The following is a 21,008-nucleotide window of genomic DNA, read 5'->3' as shown; positions in this document are numbered from 1 at the left end:
GTCCACAGCGGCGACCAGTGAAATGGTGGGGGATAAGCAGGTCAAGTGACCAGGGCTTCTTGATATCAATTTGCTTCTATCGACAGCATTGAGCCGATTGTCCTCTATCTGCAATTGTCTTCTGGGGTCTAAATCAATCTGATCTCATTCACTGGGATGCTTTTCATCACCAGGTCAGGCACAAGGAGCTTCTCCTGGATCCACAATGCATTGAGATAGTCATTACTATCCACGCGCCGGTAACCATCTTCCAGTGTCTTCTCAATGCCGGCACACACATGGCGCTTCGCGGTTCTCTCACGAGCCTCTTGCAAATCCGTATCGACAAAGACTCGATAATCGACTAGCGTTGCCAAGTCTCGCCAACCCGGCTCGTCGAGAAGCAAGTAGTTTCCCTCAACAATAATGATAGATGCATTGGGTGTAATGGAAATTCCATCTTCGACTGGATCTTTTGCTTCATGATCGAACGCCGGTGCCCAGATAATGTCCGTGGCAGGCCAAGTCACTGACGATGGCGGTACCAGCGGTGTCTGATCTGACCAGGCACGAAGTTGATGCATAAAAGTCACAAAGCGTGAGACGTCAAACGTCCACGGTGCTCCGCGACGGACATGTGCTTGCTGGGGTTCTGGTAGTTGGTCTAAAGCTTTGCGTGACAAATGGAATCCATCCATTGAGATGAGCGTAGCATGCACCTGGCAATCTTTATTTAGCTGCTGGACGACCGCCTGAGCTGTGGTCGTCTTCCCAGACCCCGGGAAACCGGCGATGGCGACGAGGTAGCGTGACTTAGGGTGGATGCTAGCCTGTTGACGGATTGTCTCCGCAAGCCGACAGTACTCGGATTCCATCTAGGGATAATTCGTAAACATTTGTATGGTAGAGCAGTTGGCAATCCACGCTTACCTTGAGCTAGATCAATTCCACGCTTAGGTTAGATCAAGATGATATGCAAAACAAGTATAAATGTAAATATAGATAGAAGTATATCTGTGCTGGTATCGAGACTAGTAGGCTCAGCACAACACACCCCTTTTCAAAATATCATGGCTCAAATCAAAGACTATGAAGCACGTAGTATCAATAGTCTAGTCGGCTGATCCTGCTTGAATTCAAGTCCTACTGCCATCGTTATATAAAGGGTGGTGGAGCCTCCCCGGTTCACAGTGCTCCGAATGATAAACTGCGGAGGCAAGTATCGGTCTTGATTCTAGCCGGCTGTTCAATTGCTTCCGATAGGCCTTTGCTCATGCAGACGATCATCGTTGAAAACAGAAAGAGAGAATGTGCTAGTGGTGTGGGGAAAGCAGATGTCCTATCGACTACGGTTGTTGGTCCCTCAGCTCGAGGTCGAAGATGCCAATTTTCTCTTCCGCGTTATGATAAAGACCAGTACAAAATGAAACGAGCATTGAAATTGTCTTCAATCAGAAAGATAAGATAAAAAAAGCCGAAAGGGCAAGCAATACATTGATACCTACATTTGCTTACAGACTAACGTTTCGAGAAGCCCTAAGACCACACATCGGAGCGCTTCACTCCGGATGCAACTTCAGACCTAGCTGCGTTTGACAAAACGTGATATAGAGGACAGAATATCCAGAGTGGGCTCAGTTCCCAGTTGTAATCCTGCTGACACCACTCAATAACGCGTCAACGAAATTCTCCTATCATTGATGAATGCACACACCTCGACGTTGGGATAGAATCAATTTAGAACCCACTTCTTTGAAACCAGCCCCTGCCCTATACAGTGGGCTATTATGGCTTTGTTTTGTCTTACTAAGTGAACGAGGCGATGCAAGTTTGCGTATATCTATACTTCACATTATGTATAAAGAACATTCGGCCCTCTAGGCTCCCTTGATAGATACTGTAATTTCCCTTCCTATATATAAGCGGCCTTGAACTACAACACAGATACATGTGAATACAGGAGACTGTGTCAAAGAAAAGAGACAAGCTGGTTCCACCCCCGGTCGGGTCTTGATCAGTTCGTGATGGGTGAGGAGATACAGGACAGATAATGGAGAAGCCCTCCGGGGAAACCAAGACCGGTCAGCAAGCAATGACAAAAGGAAGCCGAGAAATGGCTACTTGTCTCGCTCTTGAAGTGATGGCCACGCTTACTTTCCGTTAATTGATATTTTTCTCGTTGTCCTTTCCAGCAGACTGCCTAAATTTGCAACGCAATTTAGTCTATACTGGCGGTAGAACCCCAGGGTCGACTGCTACAGGAGCTTTGAAAAGTAGACGAATTTTTGATCTAGGTCGACATTAAAATAGGGATAGAGTGGCGCAAAGGTCTTTTCGAGGAGAGCTGCTAATCCAGCTGTTCTATCGTTTTGCTTCGGTCACTCTCAGTGAGTATATCGAAGCACCCAGGTCAAATTTACTGTACTTGACTATCTACCAATTGGAGGTACGCTTGATCTTCTCGTTCTGTACAACCTCAATCCAATATCCATCCGGATCCAAGACAAATGCAATGTTGTGCATCCGGCCGTCGGTCAGGCGCTTCTTGAAGTTGACGTTGAGCTTCTCGAATCGGTCACATGCGGCCTGGAGATCATCCACAGAGATACCTGGACGGGGTTAGCAAATAACCAGACAATGTGTGGTGTGCGTCACTTACAGATGTGACCGAAGCCCTGGGGCTCGGTGTTACCATTATGGTATACAGGACCCTCCTGCTTCTCGGTGCCGTAGTTCCATGTCAACTCAAGCAAGCCTTCCCATTCCGCAATTCCGTTCTTGACACCCTCCTTGATCTCCGGATTGGAGGCGGGGTATCCCAAGAAGTACAAGTTGAATTTGTTCTCCGGGTTCTCAACGGTGCGAACAAGAGTCATACCCATCGACTCCTGGTAGAACTTAAGGCTAGCCTCGGAGTCCTTCACACGCAGCATGGTGTGGTTCAGACGGTAGCTGTCGGGGTTGGTAGTGGTGCCAATATCCTCGTCGGCACGACGGATGATCTCGACCCAGTATCCATCGGGATCCTTGGCAAAGGCAATGTGGCGCATACGACCCTCGGTTAACTTCTTCTGGAAAGGGTATCCAGCGTCCTCGATACGCTTGCAAGCGGCTTCAATGTTGTCGACCGAGATGGCGATGTGACCAAAGCCGCGGTGGGGCTCAGTGTTACCGTTCACCACGCTGTAGTTGGGGTCGTTCTCAGTGCCGTAGTTGTGAGTGAGCTCCAGCACGGCGTTGCGGTCGGTCCAGTGGCGGTCACCTTGGAGGGAGGCTGGGCCGTTGTAGGCTAGGAAGTAGTTGCAGAACTTCCATTCCGGCATGTCGATTTTGTTCACTAGGCTCAGGCCGAGGAACTTGTAGAACTCCACTGATCGCTGCGGGTCCTTGACCCGCATCATCGTGTCTGTATATTCATTATATTAGGCGAGAAGCTTTGTGAGAGCTGGTGTTGGACGAACGGTTAAGCTTATAGGTGGAGGTATTGGTAGCCATAGTTGCCAATGATCGTATGTCTGCAGACTTGTCAGCGATTGGCTGGTCTTCAGGGCTGGATTCCAATGTACGCACTTGGTTGGAGGACCCTGGAAGAAATTCGTGAAAACATTGACTCTCAAGCTGGAGGGGAAGAGCTTTTGTCAGCCGTGAGGGGGAGTGTGGGGCACATGACGCTATATCTTCTTTTCTCGCTTTTTGCGCCGATGATTGAAGCCTTTACGATGCGCCGAGTCTGTCAGTATAGACAAGCTTGGAAGTAGTAATCACAGTCATTTTATGCTATTGCCAATGTCATCTCCGGAGCTTATGACATGCCGGGGAGTACTGGCCGTCAGCCAATCTGCGTGGCTTGGGCCCATACCCCAATGGCAAGGGTAAATTCCACTGGGATATGGGTTTAGCTGACCGGTTTTCTCATTTGAAGCTTTTCTCAAGCTCCAAACGCCAGATCTGTGATATGGAATCCCAGAGCCCTGGATGCCCCAGACCCCAGGCCTCAACACAGCAGCCAATCAGAAAAGTCTGATTCCACGTTGTGGGGTTCTCATCTCATGGCTGTCACCGCCCACAGATCTAGATTGACACCTGGGCAAAATATTGCATATTGCATGCCTCACTGCACTGTTTGAAAATATGTTGGATGTCACTTCAATACTCTCAGTGGGCGTGGCCCTTTTACTGGGATACGTGATGGTCAACCGAGCTGGCAAACATCAACCTCTCGAACCACCCCTGATTTCTAGTTCAATCCCTGTAATCGGCCATCTGGCCGCTTTCATTTACTATGGACTTGAATATTTTGCGTCGCAAAGGTAATTGTTATGATTTGAACATTTTCATTTTGAATGAAACTAAAAAATCCAGTGCAAAAACCCCCTTGTCAGCCTTCAGCCTAGATATGCTCTTCAACAAGGTGTATGTGATCAAGTCCCCCGAGTTGGTCTCAGCCGTGAGACGGAATCACCGCTCGATGTCCTTCGAGCCTCTATTCACCCGCACAGCAGAATGCGCTGGGGGCATCACAGGACATGGTCTTGAGCTGCTTCGCGGGAAGGAATCCCAGGGTCAAGGACTTGGGCATCACACAGTCACTACTATGCGTCCTACCCTCCTAGGCGAGGGATTGGATGAGTTGAACACCAAGATGATGGAGTGTGTTCAACAGAGTGTCAAGGAGCTGAGGGCCCATCGTGGCAAGATTGATCTTTATGAGTGGTGCACTCTCGCAATGACAATTGCCAGTACAGATGCCATCTATGGACCGCTTAACCCCTACAAAGAAAAGAAGAACCGTGATTCTTATTGGTAAGTACGCCGTCCAACCCTCCCCAAAGGATATCCTGTATCGTCAGATCTGATCGAGGCTGTAGGGAAATCGAAAACAACTTAAGCTATCTCATGATGGGGTTTGCACCATGGTTGATTGCACGGAAGGCATGGAAAGGTCGCGAACAATTGTCAAATGCCTTCCTGGAATACTACAAAGCTGATGGCCATCTGAACTCATCACGGCTGGCATACACACGCTGGGAAACACAGCTTGATGGTGGAGCAAAACTAGAAGATATAGCTCGACTGGAAGCAATCATGGGTCTTGGAATTCTCTCCAACACAGTCCCAACCTGCTACTGGGCAATCTTCGACCTGTTCTCCCGCCCAGAGCTGCTAAAACAGACTCGAGATGAGATACGCCAGTACGCGTTATCTGTCAACTCGGAGGGGCTCCATACAGTCGATTTAGCAACTGTTCAAGAGAAATGTCCATTGTTACTTGCATGCCTGCAGGAAACCCTTCGAATTCGCTCCAACTCTGCCCAGCTGCGTGTGATATTTGAAGATACGATGTTAAGCGAATCTTGTCTCGTCAAAGCGGGCTCCATCCTTGTTATGCCATCTGCAGTGATCAACCGCAGTGTATCGGCATGGGGAAATGACCCGGACTCGTTTGATCCTCAGAGATTTATAGACCCAGAAGGAAGGAGGACCAAAGCTTCAGGCTTTATGTCTTTTGGCACCTCTCCTCATATCTGTGCTGGTCGGCATTTCGCCACTGGGGAAATCATTGCTTTGATGACCATGTTGATCCTTCAGTTTGACATCTGCCCTGTTGGAGGGGAGTGGGTTGAACCGCCGATCAATGTCAATGCGGTTGCTGCATCATTGAGTCCTCCTATGGGACAGACCTCTGCGACTATGAGTGAAAGGGAAGAATTTAAAGGGGTGAAATGGGATTATCGACTGACTCCTGGAAAGGGGAGACATGGGTTGATCATTGGATAATAGCATATAGTGTATACTCCAAGTCTCATCCTATAAGTTATAGTTAATCACATGACACGTCCATAGAAATTGACTGCTCCGACTTGCTCGACGATCCCAGTATAAATACCCAGTCGACCCCGGGCGAACGTCACTTTAGCGGCCCGACTCCGCAGATCATCCTCTATCTTCATCTTCATCTTCATCTTCGTCGTCACACCTGCCTCTTCTCCATTCACATCCAATTTCTCTCCAGGTTCGTCGAATGATTTCATTGCTTCATCTTGCATACTCCCCACAGCCTCTGCCCCCGCTCCCGGTTGATCCCCTGAACGCGATTGGTCTCTCCGACTTCGTGTCGCATGCTTTTGCCAGGCCCTTGACCTCTTTTTCTTTTTCGACTTTCTTATACTGCCGCGCTTGGCCCTCAGGAGACGCCATTCCCCTCTCTACCTCCCAATCAAATGTCAGTCCACCTACACGCTCTGCGACTGCGGAGCCTCCAGGCTACCACATCGCATGACCCCCGTGGCCGTACCCTTATAAGTCTCCGATTTCCTGGTTTCTGGCCGCTGTGCCACCGGACGCGATTGCAATCATCGTGACTTTCCATATGGACCAAGGGCCCCATTGAGCCAATATTCCCGACCTCCATATTCCCCTCCCCCGTGCCCGCTATGAGAACATTTCCCTCTATTCTATTACTTCCCGATTGAATACACCTGTATTGCGGAGAGCATAAAACACTAGCCTATCGCGATTTCCCTCGCGTAGTCAATATCCATGGGTGTGAAGATGGCTGAATGCGAACCCCCTCCAGTCCCAGACCATTTCTCGATATCCGATTTCTCGACTGCAGCCACCGCGAAAGACCCCTTCGAGCCGCCGTTCCTTCCATACTGGGCCCGATACGAGTCGCAGTGCGCGCAGAACCTACTGGACTACTCTGACGAGCCGATCGAGTACGACCACGACGACGAGGACTACAGCGATAACTGCTTCTTCTTTCCAGAAGACTGTTCCTACACGCCAACTAAGAATTGGGTTGAAGCGCATTTCGTTTCAGTGGAGAATACAGACGACATCCAGGTGGAGGATTACACATCGGCGGACCAGGACACGAACCCCGACGACACCACTACCGAGATCGACACTGACACTGATCCTGACACCGACACGGACACCGACACCATGATCCCCGGACTCCCAGATATCAAGATGATCGACTCAGACGCATTAAGCGATCTCCTAGAAGATAATCTCTCCCCGCCAGAGATAACAACAATCATGCATGAGCTCCCTTCTCCTCACCCCTCACCCCTCACCTTCACCCCAACCCCAAGAAACAAGCTAACAAACACCCAGCGTCTTCGCAACCAACGGTGCAGTCTTCGCCCACGGCTCAACCCTCTCCTCCCGCCAACTCCGAAACCTCAGCGCAACCTACGGCGCCGCCTACACATGCTACGCGAAAACAGCCTCAACAGGCAATCTAACAGGCGTGAATCCAGCCAGTCACCCATCCTCTTACATTACGGCAAAATCAATGTCCCTAGGCGATGTAGGCTCCATCGTCTTCGAGCTAGATGACTCCGTGGCGGTGGTAACGCGCATCGCCGATAAAGTGCTCATCGCCGCGGTGGGCCCGTCCAAACCGGGATCTGGTTCCACCGAGACACCAGCCACAGCGAACACAGATACCTCTGAGCATGGCCCGAACGTTGATCTGGCGAATGGGAATGGGAATGGAAATGCGACAACCTCACCGGATGGATCACAGGATGGTCAGCGGACTCCGACTTTGTCGAATGCAAACCCAGACGCGCAAAACGGACATCTAGACCAACATGAAATCGACCGAAGTGTTGATCTGGAGCGATTGTCCAGTTTGAATTTGTCGGCTTCGCCGGCTGTCTTGTTGGCGCTTGAGTCGAAGTGTGCTGCGTTGGCGAGGTTCCTGGGACAGAAGTTGGATGATTTGGAGAGTCCTGAGGATTTCTGAGTCTTTCTTGCTGCCTGGGTGGCTTCAGCCAAGTATAGTACTCATAGCTTGTTGTCCTTTTGGAGGATTTGTGGTTATCCTGTTCTTTGATTTTGATAGTTGATCTGACGAGGCTGATCGGTTTAGCGTTTGAGATTTCTTGCATATGTGTTTATTTGAATCCTGTTATATTTCTCCGTTCTCAAGTGTCGTTTACGACCGCTCATGTGTTTCTCAAGAACCAAGTTAAGTCCGTAAGGGAATCGCTTGATTGGATAACAATCCATTATAAGACCCATCCATAATTCCGTAAAACCAGCGGTGGTCACTACTCTGGTCAGATTTAACAATATCATATATATCTAAAGCTTTACTCTGTCAAAACCACATGCATTCAATGAAAAGAAAGAAAATTCATTAAGTATGGTATATCAGGAACGAGCAATCGATCCCCGCAACGCTGTACACACACCTTCGCTCAATTTCATCTCTCCAGGCTAGCTCAAGAAGAAAGCACAAAGGCAAGCGTAATACAAGTATGTATGAACAAAGCATTTCAACAAGAAACAAAAATCCAATAGTCAAATTACCACCGGAGAAAAAGACGGCAACAGTGACAGGAATGGTAATGGTAGTGTTTCCAGGTACGCACCTTTAAGACTTCTCCTGCACAGCCGAGCCACCCGGTGAACCGTGGAAGTGGCTAGCAGTACTCGTAGTACGATTGATACCAGGGGTAGGAGCCATATCCTTAGCCTCGACGGGCGAGGCCGCAGCAGGGGAAGTAGCCACCGGCGAAGTAGACGCCACACCGGAAGTCTGGCCAGCCTGCGCTTCCTGCTGTTTCTCAGCGTAGGTAGGGGGCAGCTGGCTCTGGCCCGAGACGCTGCGCGAAGGACTGGCGGAGCCAGCTGCGCCTGGAGATGTAGCTGTCGGGGAAACGGCGGCAGCTGCGGCGGCTGGGGCGGCGGCAGCTGCACTGCGAGTTGCGTCCTTGATGATGGACCACCACTGCTCGGCGTGATTGGCGGTATGGGCCTTGAAGCTGAGTTCGGTGTTTGCGTGGAAGGCGTTACCGATTTTGCCGGAGGAAACATCCTTGCCCTTGACGTTGAATTTGACGCCGTCGATGGCGCCGACGATACAGTCCGGCAGGTAGAGGGAGAGTTCTGGGGTGGGGTCGCGACGGAAGTCGTCGTTGTCTTTGAACTCGTGCAGGTAGCGAGCTGGAGTGACGACGTAGTAGCCAGTGCTGTAGCCCTTGATAACGGCACGTGAGCGGCGCTCCAGCGAGCCCTCGATAAGGGGTTGGGTGGAGCGGTGGCCCATGTTCGGGAAGGTGATGCTTGAGAAGGAGCGGGGTGGGGAGTCAGGGTTGACGAGGGTTGCGTCGTTGCGCACGCAGAAATTGACCCATTCGAAGTCGGGGGGAATGAGCTGGGCTGTGCTGAGGATGTCGGCGTACATTGCGCGCTGGCGTTCGGTTTGGCCGCTCATTTGTTGGTGGAATTGTTCCAAGGTTCCTTGGACGGTTTGGAGGACATGGGCCTCGAATTGTTGGAAAGAGTTTTGCACGGCGAGAATGTCCTGGCGGTGGGTATTCTCCTCGTTGACTTGGTTGTTAAGGCGGTGGTTGATGCCGCGCTTCAAGAGGTACGGGTCGTGCGGTTGCTCGATCTTGTTCGAGGCGTATGCGTCGAACGAGGCCGAGTTCTGGCCTAGAAGCTCAATGTGCTTCTGAGTTAGGCCGCGAGCTTTCTCGACTGCCTTGGCACCCTTTGAGGCTCCGGAGCTGAGCTCCTTAGTCTTGTTCTTGATTTCTTTGTGAAGACGCTCAAGGGTGGGGAGGACGCCTTTCTTGAGATTGTTTTCGCCTTCCAGGTACATGTTCACCATACCCTGGGTGTTGTTTCGGAGGTTCTCGAACAATCCAGTCACACCACCAGCGCTGGAGCTGAAGTGGTGGCCTTCCTTGAGGGGTTCGTTGACGGTCTATTACCATTGTTTGTCAGTTGCGAACACCCCACGCCATTCTGGAAACACTCACCTTCAAGATCTTCTCATAATCCTTGGACTGAGACTTTTGCACCTTGGCGGTCACAACAAAGTAATCCTCGAGATATCCGCACATGTGCTTCCAAGCGCGGAGACGCTCAAGCAGGAGAGTGGTAGTCTAACACCATTTAGCAGTCAGTCCACACCATCACAACAATTGAAGCATAGCACAAACCTCACTGCTATCCGTCTGGGGAATAGCCTCATCATCGCTCATCGAGGTGCGCCGAGTGAAGCCACTGCTCACGGTGCCAGACCGCTGAGGCAGCTTAACATCTGCGGGGCTCGCGGGGGTAGACATGGCAGCAGCAGATCGAGTATAGTATCGGGTAACAGGGTAAGACCAGTCGGCGTGGAGCTTTCAATATCCCAGCAAAGTCGCTATCTTATCCCAGAACCGGGGTTGGAGAGGGGGGACTAGAGGGTGTGGCGGAAATAATTCAAGTGGAAGAGCAAGGCCGGAAGCAGCGCTAGTGGACTAGTTGGGAGTTAGCTGAGAGCAGAGGGCTCCATAAATGGAGACGCGTACACACAATTTAACTGTACAAGTCCACTGTGCAGTGGCGCAGTTGTATACTGACTCTGTGAGGACACAGTCCAAGGTGGGAGGTTGGCAGATCAGGAGTTCTTAAGTGGCCCAAAACGCCAATGAGGTCACCTGCCCCTCGTTGAGCCACACCCCTTGCAACCCTCTTAGTTTGTGGCCCAATTTGAAGATCGGAGCCATGATGTGGGAGGCTTTTTCGATCCATGGCCTGTACCATAGGAATGGATCGGAGTATGAATCTGACTCTAGAAATCCCAGGGATGTGGTAACTATAGAAGATGACAACTCTAACCCAACCTAACTGGACAACTGGACAACTTGACATATCTAAGCCCACCTAGTTCGGAACAGGCATCAACAGTCAGTATTCCAGCCATGTGTCACTGTAGCAATTCCGCACGCGAAACAATGCCATTGAGACCGGAAGCCCCCGCGAATTCGATTTCCGATTTCGGATTTCGCATTTTGAGATTGGCTGACATAAGGATCTACAGCTGATTACCCGATCAAGATATGATGTCATCGTTGGATTGGAGAGTCATAATCCGACAAAGAATTAAGTACATGCGTAAGTCGTGCTGATGCGCGTCATATTCCGAATCAGAAAAGCAAGAAACGCCCATCTAAAATATTCCTGTCTATGACCGAACGCCAGAAGAGAAACAGGAGGGAACGCCGAAAAAGGAATGCTTGAGTTCCAGTTTTATCGAAGGCTAGGGGTCATGCCAGACCAGTCCATGATCAATCGGAAGGGGAAGAGAGAGAGGGAAAAGATCGGCCGTGTCCAGCACTGGGCCGGAGAGGAACTTGTGTGTCGGAGTAAAGGGAGAGATCATGAATGGGCTGGGAAATCGTCGGGGCCGTAAATCATGCTCTGGCGCGAGCCTGAACTAGTCTAAGTCTGCGATCCTCATCATCAGCATTGGCGCCGTGAGAGTTGAAATATCCGGGGCGGTTCTGCACCTCTAAAGGAGTGGTGACTCCGCTTGCACGGCCACTGCGGATGTAGGCCTGCTGGGGAGACTGGGGAACGGAGAGTGTCGGCAAGCTACTGGCTACCACGGCGTTATAATCTGGAAGACCAGAATCACGCGGGCGCACAGTGCAACGAACTGCAGTCGAGTAACTAGGAACTCGGCTGAGGGTTTCTACCTCGGCGTACTGTGGGTGGAAGGGAGTAGCCATGCCCGAGGGCAAAGTATCGGGCTCGACTTCGTCTGAAGGCCGGCGGGAGAACTCAGGACTGCTACCATGGCTGTGTGAGTTGGAGCCAGAAGAAGGCCCGAAGTAGTCGTTGGGAACGCCCAATTGGCGATGGATGGTATACTCGGTAGGGGACTGGGCCTCATGCGGGGTCTCAGCTGGGGTGCGACTGTGGAACGGGCTCGCGTTCAGGTTTGTCAGGCGGTGGTGCAGCGCCGAGGCCGAGATATCGGTGTTGGTGAGGGCATTCATCGAGGCAAGGTTCTCAGCAGACATGTTACGACTGAGAGGGCCGCCAGGAGTACCGGGGCCACTACCAGGGCCTGGCGTGCGGTAACCGTTGGGATCGAGTTCACTGTAAAGCTGATCGAAGGTGTGCTCGCCGTACAGGGGAGGTGCCTGGTGCGCCAAGTCGTCCACTGCAACGCGAGTGGATTGAGGTGTTTGCCCTACGAGGTTGTTGTTCTCATCAATGGCGATATGAGGAGAAATGAAGATCGAGACGGGAAGTGTAGCTCGCAACTGCATTCAAAGTCAGCCTGGTCGCCGCGGTCGGATCCAATACTACTTACTTCACTGATGTGTCCATCTGGGTTGTGCAACTGGATGCGGAATTTCAACTTGTGGCGAACCTTGATTCCCTTCGTGTCTGTGTCCTGCAGGCAGCGGGTCAAGGTCTGCGGCATGTCCAGCACACGCTGACAATGATACCCCTCGGCTGCCTCATCGATGATCTCGATGTTGTCCTCGTCCAACTCGTGCTCGTCAGTCAAGATTGTCCGAGTCACCTTGTAGGTATTGCGAATGGAATCAGGGTCTTCGGGGTTCAGGGTGAGGTCGTGGCTTTCGATTAACTGTGACGTAATTTGTCCGATGCGCAGGCCCTTGAGTAGTGGGATCAATTTGAAATCGACGTGAATAGAGGTTCCGAAAACAATCGCCTTGGTCGGAGTGCTAATAGAGTATTCGATCTTGTTCGGCCAGATGTTGTCCACGGACTGCGGGGTGTCAGTAAAAAATCATCATCATGCAGGAGAACCCCACATACCATTGCATGCGACAACTCGAGAGCACTGGGATCAAGAGTGCGAATGATGCGAAGCGGTTTCCGACACACAATATCTTTGGCATACTTGCGACCAATCTCCGCCTTGAAGCGGTACATCACCCAGGTCTCGGAGAGACCCTCCACACTCTCCGGCATCGACCCCTCCAGCACCACATCGAATGGATACTCATAGTTGCCGGCCGGTAAGACCTCAGTCTTGCTCTTTCCAGGATCACGGAATCTCCATGTCTTGTCGTAGAACACACGTTCCCGCCACGATTTGCGGCCTCCGGCGGTGGAGGTGGATGGCAGGTGCCAGCTGTGGAGGGGTTAGCCATGGCCCTGCCAAGATCAGACCTGCAGCACATACCAAACTCGGGACATGCCCGTCAACTCCAGTCGCAAATGCTTGATGGTGAGGGGCTCTGACAAGCACAGAATCAGCGTACCCCGAAGATGGGCGCTGGCGGCTTCATGTTCACCACCCCGGAAGACGATGTAGTCGTCGTTCAATCTGCAACCAGTCAGCCCGTTCATGCGCAACACACAGCGTCCCCACTCACCTAATGTCGAAATACTTAGCGCTGCTGGCACTTCCACCACTGCTGAAGAAGCTGAGGGCCATTTTGGGATGTGCCACAGCAAATGGCAGATCACAGTGGGTTTATGAGGGGAGAATGAGAAGATAGAAGAAAGCAGCGTCGAGGTATGACACAGAGGTATTTTCCGAATTTTTCGCTATCGTTGATCTTCCGGACCATAGCCAGATTCGCAAACCCGGTCCGACTAACGGGTCCCACCTTGGTGGAGGTGCCGTTTCCGGCGAAGTGTGGTGGCAAGTGACTAAGCTAGAGAGAGAGAGAAGCCCTGGAGGATGTGAGATATGCAATGTGCGATGTGAGCGAGATGAAAGAGAGAGTTAAAGCTGAGATGAGCAAAAGTGAGATGAGACAGATAATTTATCCGTCACCATCCATACGCAAATACCACCGAACGAGCGTAATTGACACTTTTAGTCAGCGCTCTCAATACCCAAATTCCTATTAAGTAGAGCACGGCGTCGAGTTCACATGTTCTCCATATTCACGAGTCGAAGCTAACCCTGTATTGATCAGTCCATATTCTCTTCCATTGTGCCATCTACTGTTACATTCCCTCTCCAGGGGCTATCGTTTACCCATCACGCCATGCCTCGGGATGATCCCCTGGACGATCATGCACAACACACGTACACACACTTGTGATTAACTTCTCTTGCCGAATACATATTGTACACACCAGGGCTACCAGCGAGTCAGATGCACACCATGCACGTAGGGTTCAATTCTCCATCATGGCGCCACCACAGTCAGAAGGCGTTTCGGGCTTACCCACTCCGCCTACAGTATACAGTGGGTTGCCCTACAGATTGGGACTCGGACACTCCGACACTGCAAGGCACCCACCACAACCACCACGATGATCTCTGTAGGCAATGTGCCTGAATATCCTCAGGAGAGGGGACAACCCGCTGATCCAAGCCTATGCAACTGCAATCAGCGGTAAAAAGAATTGTACAGTATCGGAAATATCCGTGATCTAACCGACTCTAGTCGATGCGGTTAGAGCGGGCCAGGTTCCACTCCGCTGTCAATGGCGAAATTCCATCCTGAATCACACAGATAAGCTGTCTTGGGGCCACTGGCTACGGGGCTGATGTGGCGCTTCGACCTGCGAACATGTTTCATGATAGACCGCTCATAGGCTGGTGCAGCAGTCTAGATGCACGATTGATGTCTTTGTGTTCCTGTGCGTGCTGTGTGTGCGGCTGTATGTGCTGCTGTGCGTGCGACGGCTTCTCTTTCTTTATCCACGCCTCTGCAATCTCACCTCGTGAAACTTGAAACCCTGTCCGGGCCTATTCGGGAACCCTCAGACTCGGGTATTTCCGCGCCCGATCGGAATCCCGACCGGTTTGTTGCCCGAAGGCCTCCCGAGTGTCTGTGCCCGGTGTGATATTTTGGCGATTTGGGTTCTTTTGGAACTGGGTTGGTCTTTTCTATTGTGACGCGTACCTCGTCTGAGCTTAGGCTTGTTTTAGTTGGGCCAGAACAGGCTCGGAACTAGATTGGAATATCACAATAATGGAAATCATGGGCCGTTGTTACTGTATGCCTCAGATGATGCTTGGACAAGGTGCTGACGGTCTAGGCTTGTCATGGATCTACATGGTCTGGTTCTGCACATCTGGACACTTCCTGCTGGGGAGTCCTGTCCAAGAAAGACCCTGAAAATCTAGAACTTCTCGATTTTGAACCCATTCGCCATGAAAATCATGCTCGGCCTGACCCACTCCGGATCGACCAGTTTTTGCACAGATGATCTCCACTGTGAACATCATGGCCGCCCTATCCAGCATCCGGTGTGATCTGGGCATTGCATCATCGTCAAAGGTCCAAGTGATGAAGCAGAACCCAAATAAACACTTCCACGTCCAGATGACGAGTATCCGCAGTCATGATTGGAGAGCCAGATCAGCTATCATTGACGCAATCCCACATCAAAGAACACACAAAGCATGCAGAATATGATCCAGATCCAGTGATGCGCCAGTCATTCCACTCTATACAGTAGTACCCTCTTATCAGTCTCCATCATTATTTTTATTTTTTATTTTTTTTCAAATCGTCGAACAATCTCGCCAATTGCCAGTCCATGATACAGCACGGGCTACCCCTGAAAGAAAAGAAAAAAAAGACCGACAGGATTCATGGAAAAAAATCCCGTGTCAAAGCGCTTCGAGATTTAAATTTTGCCGGTTTAGTGCCGAAGTTGATTTCTTCCGATCGCCAGGGGCGAGGTTGCAACGGGAGCTAACAGATGCGATCGACGCCAAGGGGGAAAAGACTTTTTGCGTATTCGGGTGATTTTATACTCGGGCTTGGTTGGTTTGGATATGCCGGGGTTTGGGGAGGGTCAGAGGTCAAAAGGGTCACGTTTTCAATGCTCATGATTGATGGTTCTTATTTACATTTGTTGGATGAAATCATATCATTCATTCCTGTCCAGTTCTTGCCAGACATGCAAGCCTGAAAATGTCAGAAGCCAGCCGGCACAGTGTAGTGCTCACCAAGGCAATATTCTTTTACACCTCGCGGTGCACCAAGACTGCCAAAACATGAATTTAATCCCAGTTTTTCTGTTTCCAGTTCGACATAGTATGGAACAGTAGCAGCCAACCAGCCATGATTCCACCAGAGACAAGTCAACAAAGATCGCAGCAAATAGTATACTCGATTCCATGTATCTTGGGCCAGACCTTGAGTCTCCCGGCCATCACGACGCCTCAGCATGTGAGCAATGGGACAGCCCAACATTCCCGGAGGCGATGAGCATTGCGTTTAACCGGAACACATCATCTGTCCCGTAATATGACCAAAACCAGATTGCAACCCCGAGGCCGCAACACAGATATCCGTTCCGATACTGATATGGAGATTGGTCCCGAATCCGCATACCAGCAGCTCCGTGCTCCATAACATAAATAGACCACGACACGCGCATGCGAGAAAGAGAAAGAGAAAGAGAAAGAAGAGGTAACACGTCCATCTCCAATCAATCCGAATTTCAAGCCGTGAATCGATGTCCAATCACCCCAGCCTGACGCGTCGGCATAGTCAATCCAATATCAATGGGTGTCGGCTCTTTCAAAAGCGATGGTACAGTTGCAGGCGAGTATTGCGGTACAGGCGGTAGATTTCCGTGGAAGATGGCTACGCCTGCGGTCTTGCGCCAGCGCTCTTCATTCTCGTGTAGTTCGATGACTAGGAACCATATCCCCAGGACTAGAGCCATGCCTGCGATTATGGTTTGGTAGATTCTTGGGTTCGCGATTGTTGGGGGTTTCCGGCAGGTTGGGTCTGGGCAGCGGGTGAATCTGTTTTTGCTGTACATTGTTGTTGATTTGGGTGTTTGTTCGTCGTGGTGGTGGTATATGGAAGGGGTGGTGGGTTTCATCTGTTGTTTAGATGGGATGGGTGGGAGAGAGAGTAAGTGAGGGGAGTTCTTAGTTGATTCATTGGAAAGATTTGTCTGCTAATACTCTGGTTTGTGGTTTCTGCATCCAGTGAATTGGATATGTGGTGATTTTTGACGAGATCGGTTTCGCCGAGGCTGGGTTCACATTCCTAAGTATTTTAGCCGAAAACGGGGGCTTCAAGGGCAGACAGGGGTTTTTGAACACGGTGGACATCTGAAATATGCAATGAAAGAAAGAGAACAATCATCTTCTGTCCATGATGTTAGTTGAATATAGTCGACGTCCATTTAAATGCGGCGTGGGGTTGGAACGCTTGGAGATTCGACTTCGAGGCTGTTCTCGGCTCGAAGTACAGTCTTGAACTCACCTTTATTTGTATGATCTTAAAAGGCGCCGGACTTGCAGTCCCGGCATTCATGGGCGTTGGCCTTTGGGGGTTGGATAGCAGGTAGCAAACCATCACACTATAATACCAAACACTTTGTAGCATCCCATTTTTGGTCTCACTACTTTTCTGAATAAATCAACTTCAAGTTGTAGAAAGGCCTGAGCCAAGTATTATGTTCAATAGTATTCACATTATTAATGACACAGAATGAAGGAAGTAACGAGTGTCTCGAATCGCAATGCAAGAGCCATATGCTGTAAACAGAAGTATTAAAGCCCTGCTGGGTTGATTTGCAAAGTCATGAAAACATGAATTCAAAGGTCGAGAGGTGATCGAGAATGGCGGAGGTATGTGGAGTCACATAGTTGAAGCGTCGGCTCCATATGAGCTAATGCTCCAGTGTGGATGAAGGATATGTGGATGACGAATGGAATTTGAAAAACAGACACTCGATGTCCAACGGGTCATATGGAATGATGGCTGGGCAGAATAAAAACAGCGCACCAACTGATAAAGGCAGCGCAATATGGAGGGTATCGCGACATGCTAAAAGGATCGAGCCGAGTCTTGTTCCAGCAAGAGTATCGAAGACCGATCAGGTTCAGGACGAAAAGGGTTCGACGCGTATCGAATGAAGATCAAAGAACCGTTTAGAATATCCATCCGAGAATAATGTAGAGAACGACACCGGCCGCAATGCACATTCCGGCGATCTTGAGAACAGCAACGGTGTCGCCTTGCTTCGCCATGCGTGTGAGACGGGTAGCGCTGCCTTTCAGGTTCGTCGAGAAAGAAGAGAACACATCACTCTGAGGGAAGCAGCTTCGTTAGTCATGAATCTAAATAGCCTGCTATGGCCACTGTCACTGTGACTGTAGCCCCCAGCTTCTCGACAAGCACTGCTGTGGCTGAGGAGTGCGGTGTAGAGAATTGAGACATACCGTATGGTCGAGTGTATCCTGATCCCGAGCATTGTCATGGATGTTGATCGTCACATCACGGAGTGCGGAAACTTTGGAGGAAAGAGAATTCAGGAGCGCATTGTTCTGCCTGGTTCGAATTGTCAGTAACGAACTCGAATAATACAGTGAGAGCCTCCCAAGGTCGGACCAGGGGCGTATTCAAGACAAGGCGAATGATGAGACGTACTGCTCTCGTTCATAGGCGTCACTCATTTTGAAGATTTCCAAGTATTAGCGATGGTGACCTGAAAGCAAAAATCACAAAGCGTGAGCAGACAAGACGTTGGAGAGGTGGCCCAAGCCTGGGGTTTCGGAGCCGACGTCAATTTCGACACGTGACTGGCGATCTTAACTTTATTCTGTGCCTTGAAGTATACACCATATGTTCTTACACTTCCAATTGTTTTTCGTGACATAGAGTGTATGGTTTTGTAATGAGAGTCCAAATATCGGACTTGGATCAGGGTTTTATTTCGAGAATCACTCCTGGCCCCAAAAACTAGAACGACCTGTGTTTAGCGACTATCGCGATGTTGACACCTTCGAACTGTATGTGACTGTAATATTGTCTGATTTCCCTCTTCCGACTGTATTCAGAGCAATCACAAGCATTTACCACAGCCAATTTTCTGGGTGGAGATACCAGTCTCTTTCTTCACTCAGCTCCGCCAGTTCAAACTCGACGTAACGAGTCTCTGACCATTCAAGTTTATCGAGAATTGGCCATCCCATTCGGAACCCCGAGATATGACTAAATCTTGTTAGCGATATTTTCAACGTATTTATAGGGCATCCCAGACGTACAGGTTGCCTGTAGGCTGATCAAAGATGATTTTCGAGATCCTGGATTAGCCTGGTTCTATCCCGCATCTAAGTAACTGTCTTTTGACTGTGTTAACATCCCATCTACTTGGTTGAGATTTTTATACTGTAAACTTACTCATAGGCGTTGCGGAACTTAGCACGGATACCTTTGCGCGCGGTGATATCCAAGCCCCAGAAGAATTCCTTCGTTAGAGGCTCCCCTAGGACCTTTTCCCACACAATGTATCGAATGTAGCCGCGGCGAGGACTTTCATTTTTCAAATTAGGATAGCCTAATACCGATGGCTGTTCAGCTTAGGGGATGAAAGAGTGAAGACACCCCTGGAACTATAAGGGATAACATCATGGATTGTCATGTGATAAAATTGACTTCAAAGTTTGCCCGATCTTTTATTTCTATCTCTAGGCATCCTGCTTCTATTTCTCTTAATAGCTCTACGCTATCTGATCAATTTCTTTCGTTGTTCTGATTCTCTGGTGTCGTATAGGCTGATGATATCCTCCATCGACATCAGCATACTTCGCATTAGGGCGTTCCAAGCCATGACAGTGTGGGTCACCTAAATAACCCCAATCCTAGTAAATTTCCAATGTTATATACCTCTTTTCTCCGCTTAATTCACGCCAAGAACAAGGAACAGGAAATACCTGAACACATGCATACACAAGCAGTGGGTAAGCAAAACTACATTTCTCAGTGGTTTCAAAGGTCGAGGACAATATAATTTGCTTTCATAGTAATGCATGTATCATAGTTCATCTTGAAATGGCGCTAAGTCAAAGTTCATTTACAGCTTAGCCTGTTCAAGTGGGCTCAGTCTTCTCAAAGGGGGGCCACCTCGGCTGCCATCACCCGCCATGGGACCATTAGCATCACCCTTGGGCAGGTTAAGTCTCCATTTCTCACGCAGGTTCTGAGGAGCCTTACCCTCAAAACAGTCTGCAATATATTGACCCAGGATAGGGAGGAACTTGAAACCACTGCGCAAGAAATGAGGATAAGCGTGGGATCGACAATGTGGGATATACAAAACTTACTGTCCAGCACCACCAGTGGCCAAAAACAGACCCTGCATGGTAGGGTGGTGATCGATAATGAAGTCCCCCTTGGGAGTATCGGTATACCAGCACAACCGACGGTTCATCCAAGGGCGATCGCCCAACTTAGGGAAGAACTGACGAAGACCTTGACGCAGAGACTCATCGGCATCATCGGGCAGGTAACCAGTTGCAGCATTGCTGCTCTCAAACTTGGGCGAAGAAAGCGATTTCTTCTCACCATCAACATCAACATTTATCTCAGTAGCATAGCCGTATCCGTGACGAGCGAGTTTCAATACATTAGTATCCGGTGTAGGAGGGAAAGAAAACACGCCGGAGCTCATGTTGATCATGACCGGGATTTTCTTGTATTCTAGAGCTTCCTCCTCGGTCAGCTGGATGAATCCAACAGGTTGACCAGAAGAGGACGCGGCGTGTCCAATGTTCAGTAGGCGGTTCGTCCATGCGCCAGTGCTCAGAATAACTTGGGAAGCAAGCAGAACTTGTCCTCCGACAAGGTTGACACCGACAACGCGTGAGCCGGCCTTGCGCAAAGAGGTAACTGTACCCCTGGGTCCAGCGATGATCGAAATACCAGCAACCGTACATTTAGACGCGAGTTTCTGGATGGCACCTGCTGCATTTGCCCAGCCTCCCTTCGGGTTATGATAGCCGCTCATGCCAGCAACATTGGCCTGGACACTAGGATAGAGCTTTCGAATATCAGACGCATCGGTAAGTTCGTCGAGATGACCACCCGCTGCCCGAATAACAGACTTGGAGCCCTCCATATATTTGTTCTTGAGAGTTTCAGAGAACAGAGCGAATCCGGACTCGAAGTATTGATCCTTGTACTCGGTAGTCCAGCCCTGGTATGCCTCGCGGGCCATCTTGTAGTAGATTGGGTCGGCATAGTCGGCGCGGATGATACGCGAAATGTCTACACTGCTGCCGTCTGCTGAGGGTGGTACGAATCGGTCGACCACGGTGATATCGGTGTATCCGCGCTTATTCAGTTCCAGGGCGGTTGAGAGACCGAAGACGCCGGCGCCCACGATCAGGATTGAGTCATTCTTGGCTGTAGACATGCTGGGCAACAATTCAGTCTGTCGAGCCTGTGTCGTTGAATATTTGTAAATTGGACCGGGGGTTCCGCTGGCCACAAATGTGGCGGTATATAGTCATCCACGGGACAATGCCGGGT

The 21,008-nt window shown here is 50.1% G+C and overlaps 10 protein-coding genes across 10 annotated transcripts; 2 read left to right on the top strand and 8 right to left on the bottom strand.

Annotated features, from left to right (window-relative positions):
* Positions 1 to 128: 128 nt before the first annotated feature.
* On the bottom strand, positions 129 to 854 carry N7511_001433 (phosphoribulokinase/uridine kinase family protein; the record flags this gene model as incomplete). The annotated part of the gene is made up of 1 exon (XM_057123858.1): positions 129 to 854. The coding sequence occupies one exon, from the start codon at positions 852 to 854 to the stop codon at positions 129 to 131; it is 726 nt and encodes a 241-aa protein (XP_056989591.1).
* A 1,558-nt stretch (positions 855 to 2,412) lies between these two features.
* On the bottom strand, positions 2,413 to 3,597 carry N7511_001432 (lactoylglutathione lyase GLO1; the record flags this gene model as incomplete). The annotated part of the gene is made up of 3 exons (XM_057123857.1): positions 2,413 to 2,588; positions 2,639 to 3,385; positions 3,441 to 3,597. Coding segments are annotated over 3 exons (1,080 nt in total), but the record flags the coding sequence as incomplete, so codon positions are not given.
* A 513-nt stretch (positions 3,598 to 4,110) lies between these two features.
* On the top strand, positions 4,111 to 5,757 carry N7511_001431 (cytochrome P450; the record flags this gene model as incomplete). Its single annotated transcript, XM_057123856.1, has 3 exons — positions 4,111 to 4,289; positions 4,342 to 4,782; positions 4,848 to 5,757. The coding sequence occupies 3 exons, from the start codon at positions 4,111 to 4,113 to the stop codon at positions 5,755 to 5,757; spliced, it is 1,530 nt and encodes a 509-aa protein (XP_056989589.1).
* Positions 5,758 to 5,804: 47 nt separating this feature from the next.
* Positions 5,805 to 6,011, bottom strand: N7511_001430 (uncharacterized protein; the record flags this gene model as incomplete). The annotated part of the gene is made up of 1 exon (XM_057123855.1): positions 5,805 to 6,011. The coding sequence occupies one exon, from the start codon at positions 6,009 to 6,011 to the stop codon at positions 5,805 to 5,807; it is 207 nt and encodes a 68-aa protein (XP_056989588.1).
* A 520-nt stretch (positions 6,012 to 6,531) lies between these two features.
* On the top strand, positions 6,532 to 7,738 carry N7511_001429 (uncharacterized protein; the record flags this gene model as incomplete). The annotated part of the gene is made up of 2 exons (XM_057123854.1): positions 6,532 to 7,025; positions 7,102 to 7,738. The coding sequence occupies 2 exons, from the start codon at positions 6,532 to 6,534 to the stop codon at positions 7,736 to 7,738; spliced, it is 1,131 nt and encodes a 376-aa protein (XP_056989587.1).
* A 633-nt stretch (positions 7,739 to 8,371) lies between these two features.
* On the bottom strand, positions 8,372 to 10,073 carry N7511_001428 (PH domain protein; the record flags this gene model as incomplete). The annotated part of the gene is made up of 3 exons (XM_057123853.1): positions 8,372 to 9,709; positions 9,765 to 9,890; positions 9,948 to 10,073. 3 exons carry the CDS (start codon positions 10,071 to 10,073, stop codon positions 8,372 to 8,374), a joined length of 1,590 nt encoding a protein of 529 aa, XP_056989586.1.
* Positions 10,074 to 11,186: 1,113 nt separating this feature from the next.
* Positions 11,187 to 13,195, bottom strand: N7511_001427 (arrestin family protein; the record flags this gene model as incomplete). Its single annotated transcript, XM_057123852.1, has 5 exons — positions 11,187 to 12,044; positions 12,095 to 12,520; positions 12,571 to 12,889; positions 12,941 to 13,084; positions 13,134 to 13,195. 5 exons carry the CDS (start codon positions 13,193 to 13,195, stop codon positions 11,187 to 11,189), a joined length of 1,809 nt encoding a protein of 602 aa, XP_056989585.1.
* A 2,981-nt stretch (positions 13,196 to 16,176) lies between these two features.
* N7511_001426 (uncharacterized protein) lies at positions 16,177 to 16,503 on the bottom strand (the record flags this gene model as incomplete). Its single annotated transcript, XM_057123851.1, has 1 exon — positions 16,177 to 16,503. The coding sequence occupies one exon, from the start codon at positions 16,501 to 16,503 to the stop codon at positions 16,177 to 16,179; it is 327 nt and encodes a 108-aa protein (XP_056989584.1).
* Positions 16,504 to 17,626: 1,123 nt separating this feature from the next.
* On the bottom strand, positions 17,627 to 18,151 carry N7511_001425 (SNARE domain- containing protein; the record flags this gene model as incomplete). Its single annotated transcript, XM_057123850.1, has 3 exons — positions 17,627 to 17,785; positions 17,918 to 18,026; positions 18,126 to 18,151. 3 exons carry the CDS (start codon positions 18,149 to 18,151, stop codon positions 17,627 to 17,629), a joined length of 294 nt encoding a protein of 97 aa, XP_056989583.1.
* Positions 18,152 to 19,551: 1,400 nt separating this feature from the next.
* N7511_001424 (NAD(P)/FAD-dependent oxidoreductase) lies at positions 19,552 to 20,892 on the bottom strand (the record flags this gene model as incomplete). The annotated part of the gene is made up of 2 exons (XM_057123849.1): positions 19,552 to 19,744; positions 19,802 to 20,892. The coding sequence occupies 2 exons, from the start codon at positions 20,890 to 20,892 to the stop codon at positions 19,552 to 19,554; spliced, it is 1,284 nt and encodes a 427-aa protein (XP_056989582.1).
* Positions 20,893 to 21,008: the final 116 nt, after the last annotated feature.

This window comes from Penicillium nucicola, assembly GCF_028828085.1.
Source record: "Penicillium nucicola strain IBT 29836 chromosome Unknown utg000001l, whole genome shotgun sequence".
In the NCBI taxonomy this organism is placed as follows: Eukaryota; Fungi; Ascomycota; class Eurotiomycetes; order Eurotiales; family Aspergillaceae; genus Penicillium; species Penicillium nucicola.
Note: the sequence above shows the minus strand (reverse complement) of the source record. Positions and strands in the feature narration are given on the sequence as shown.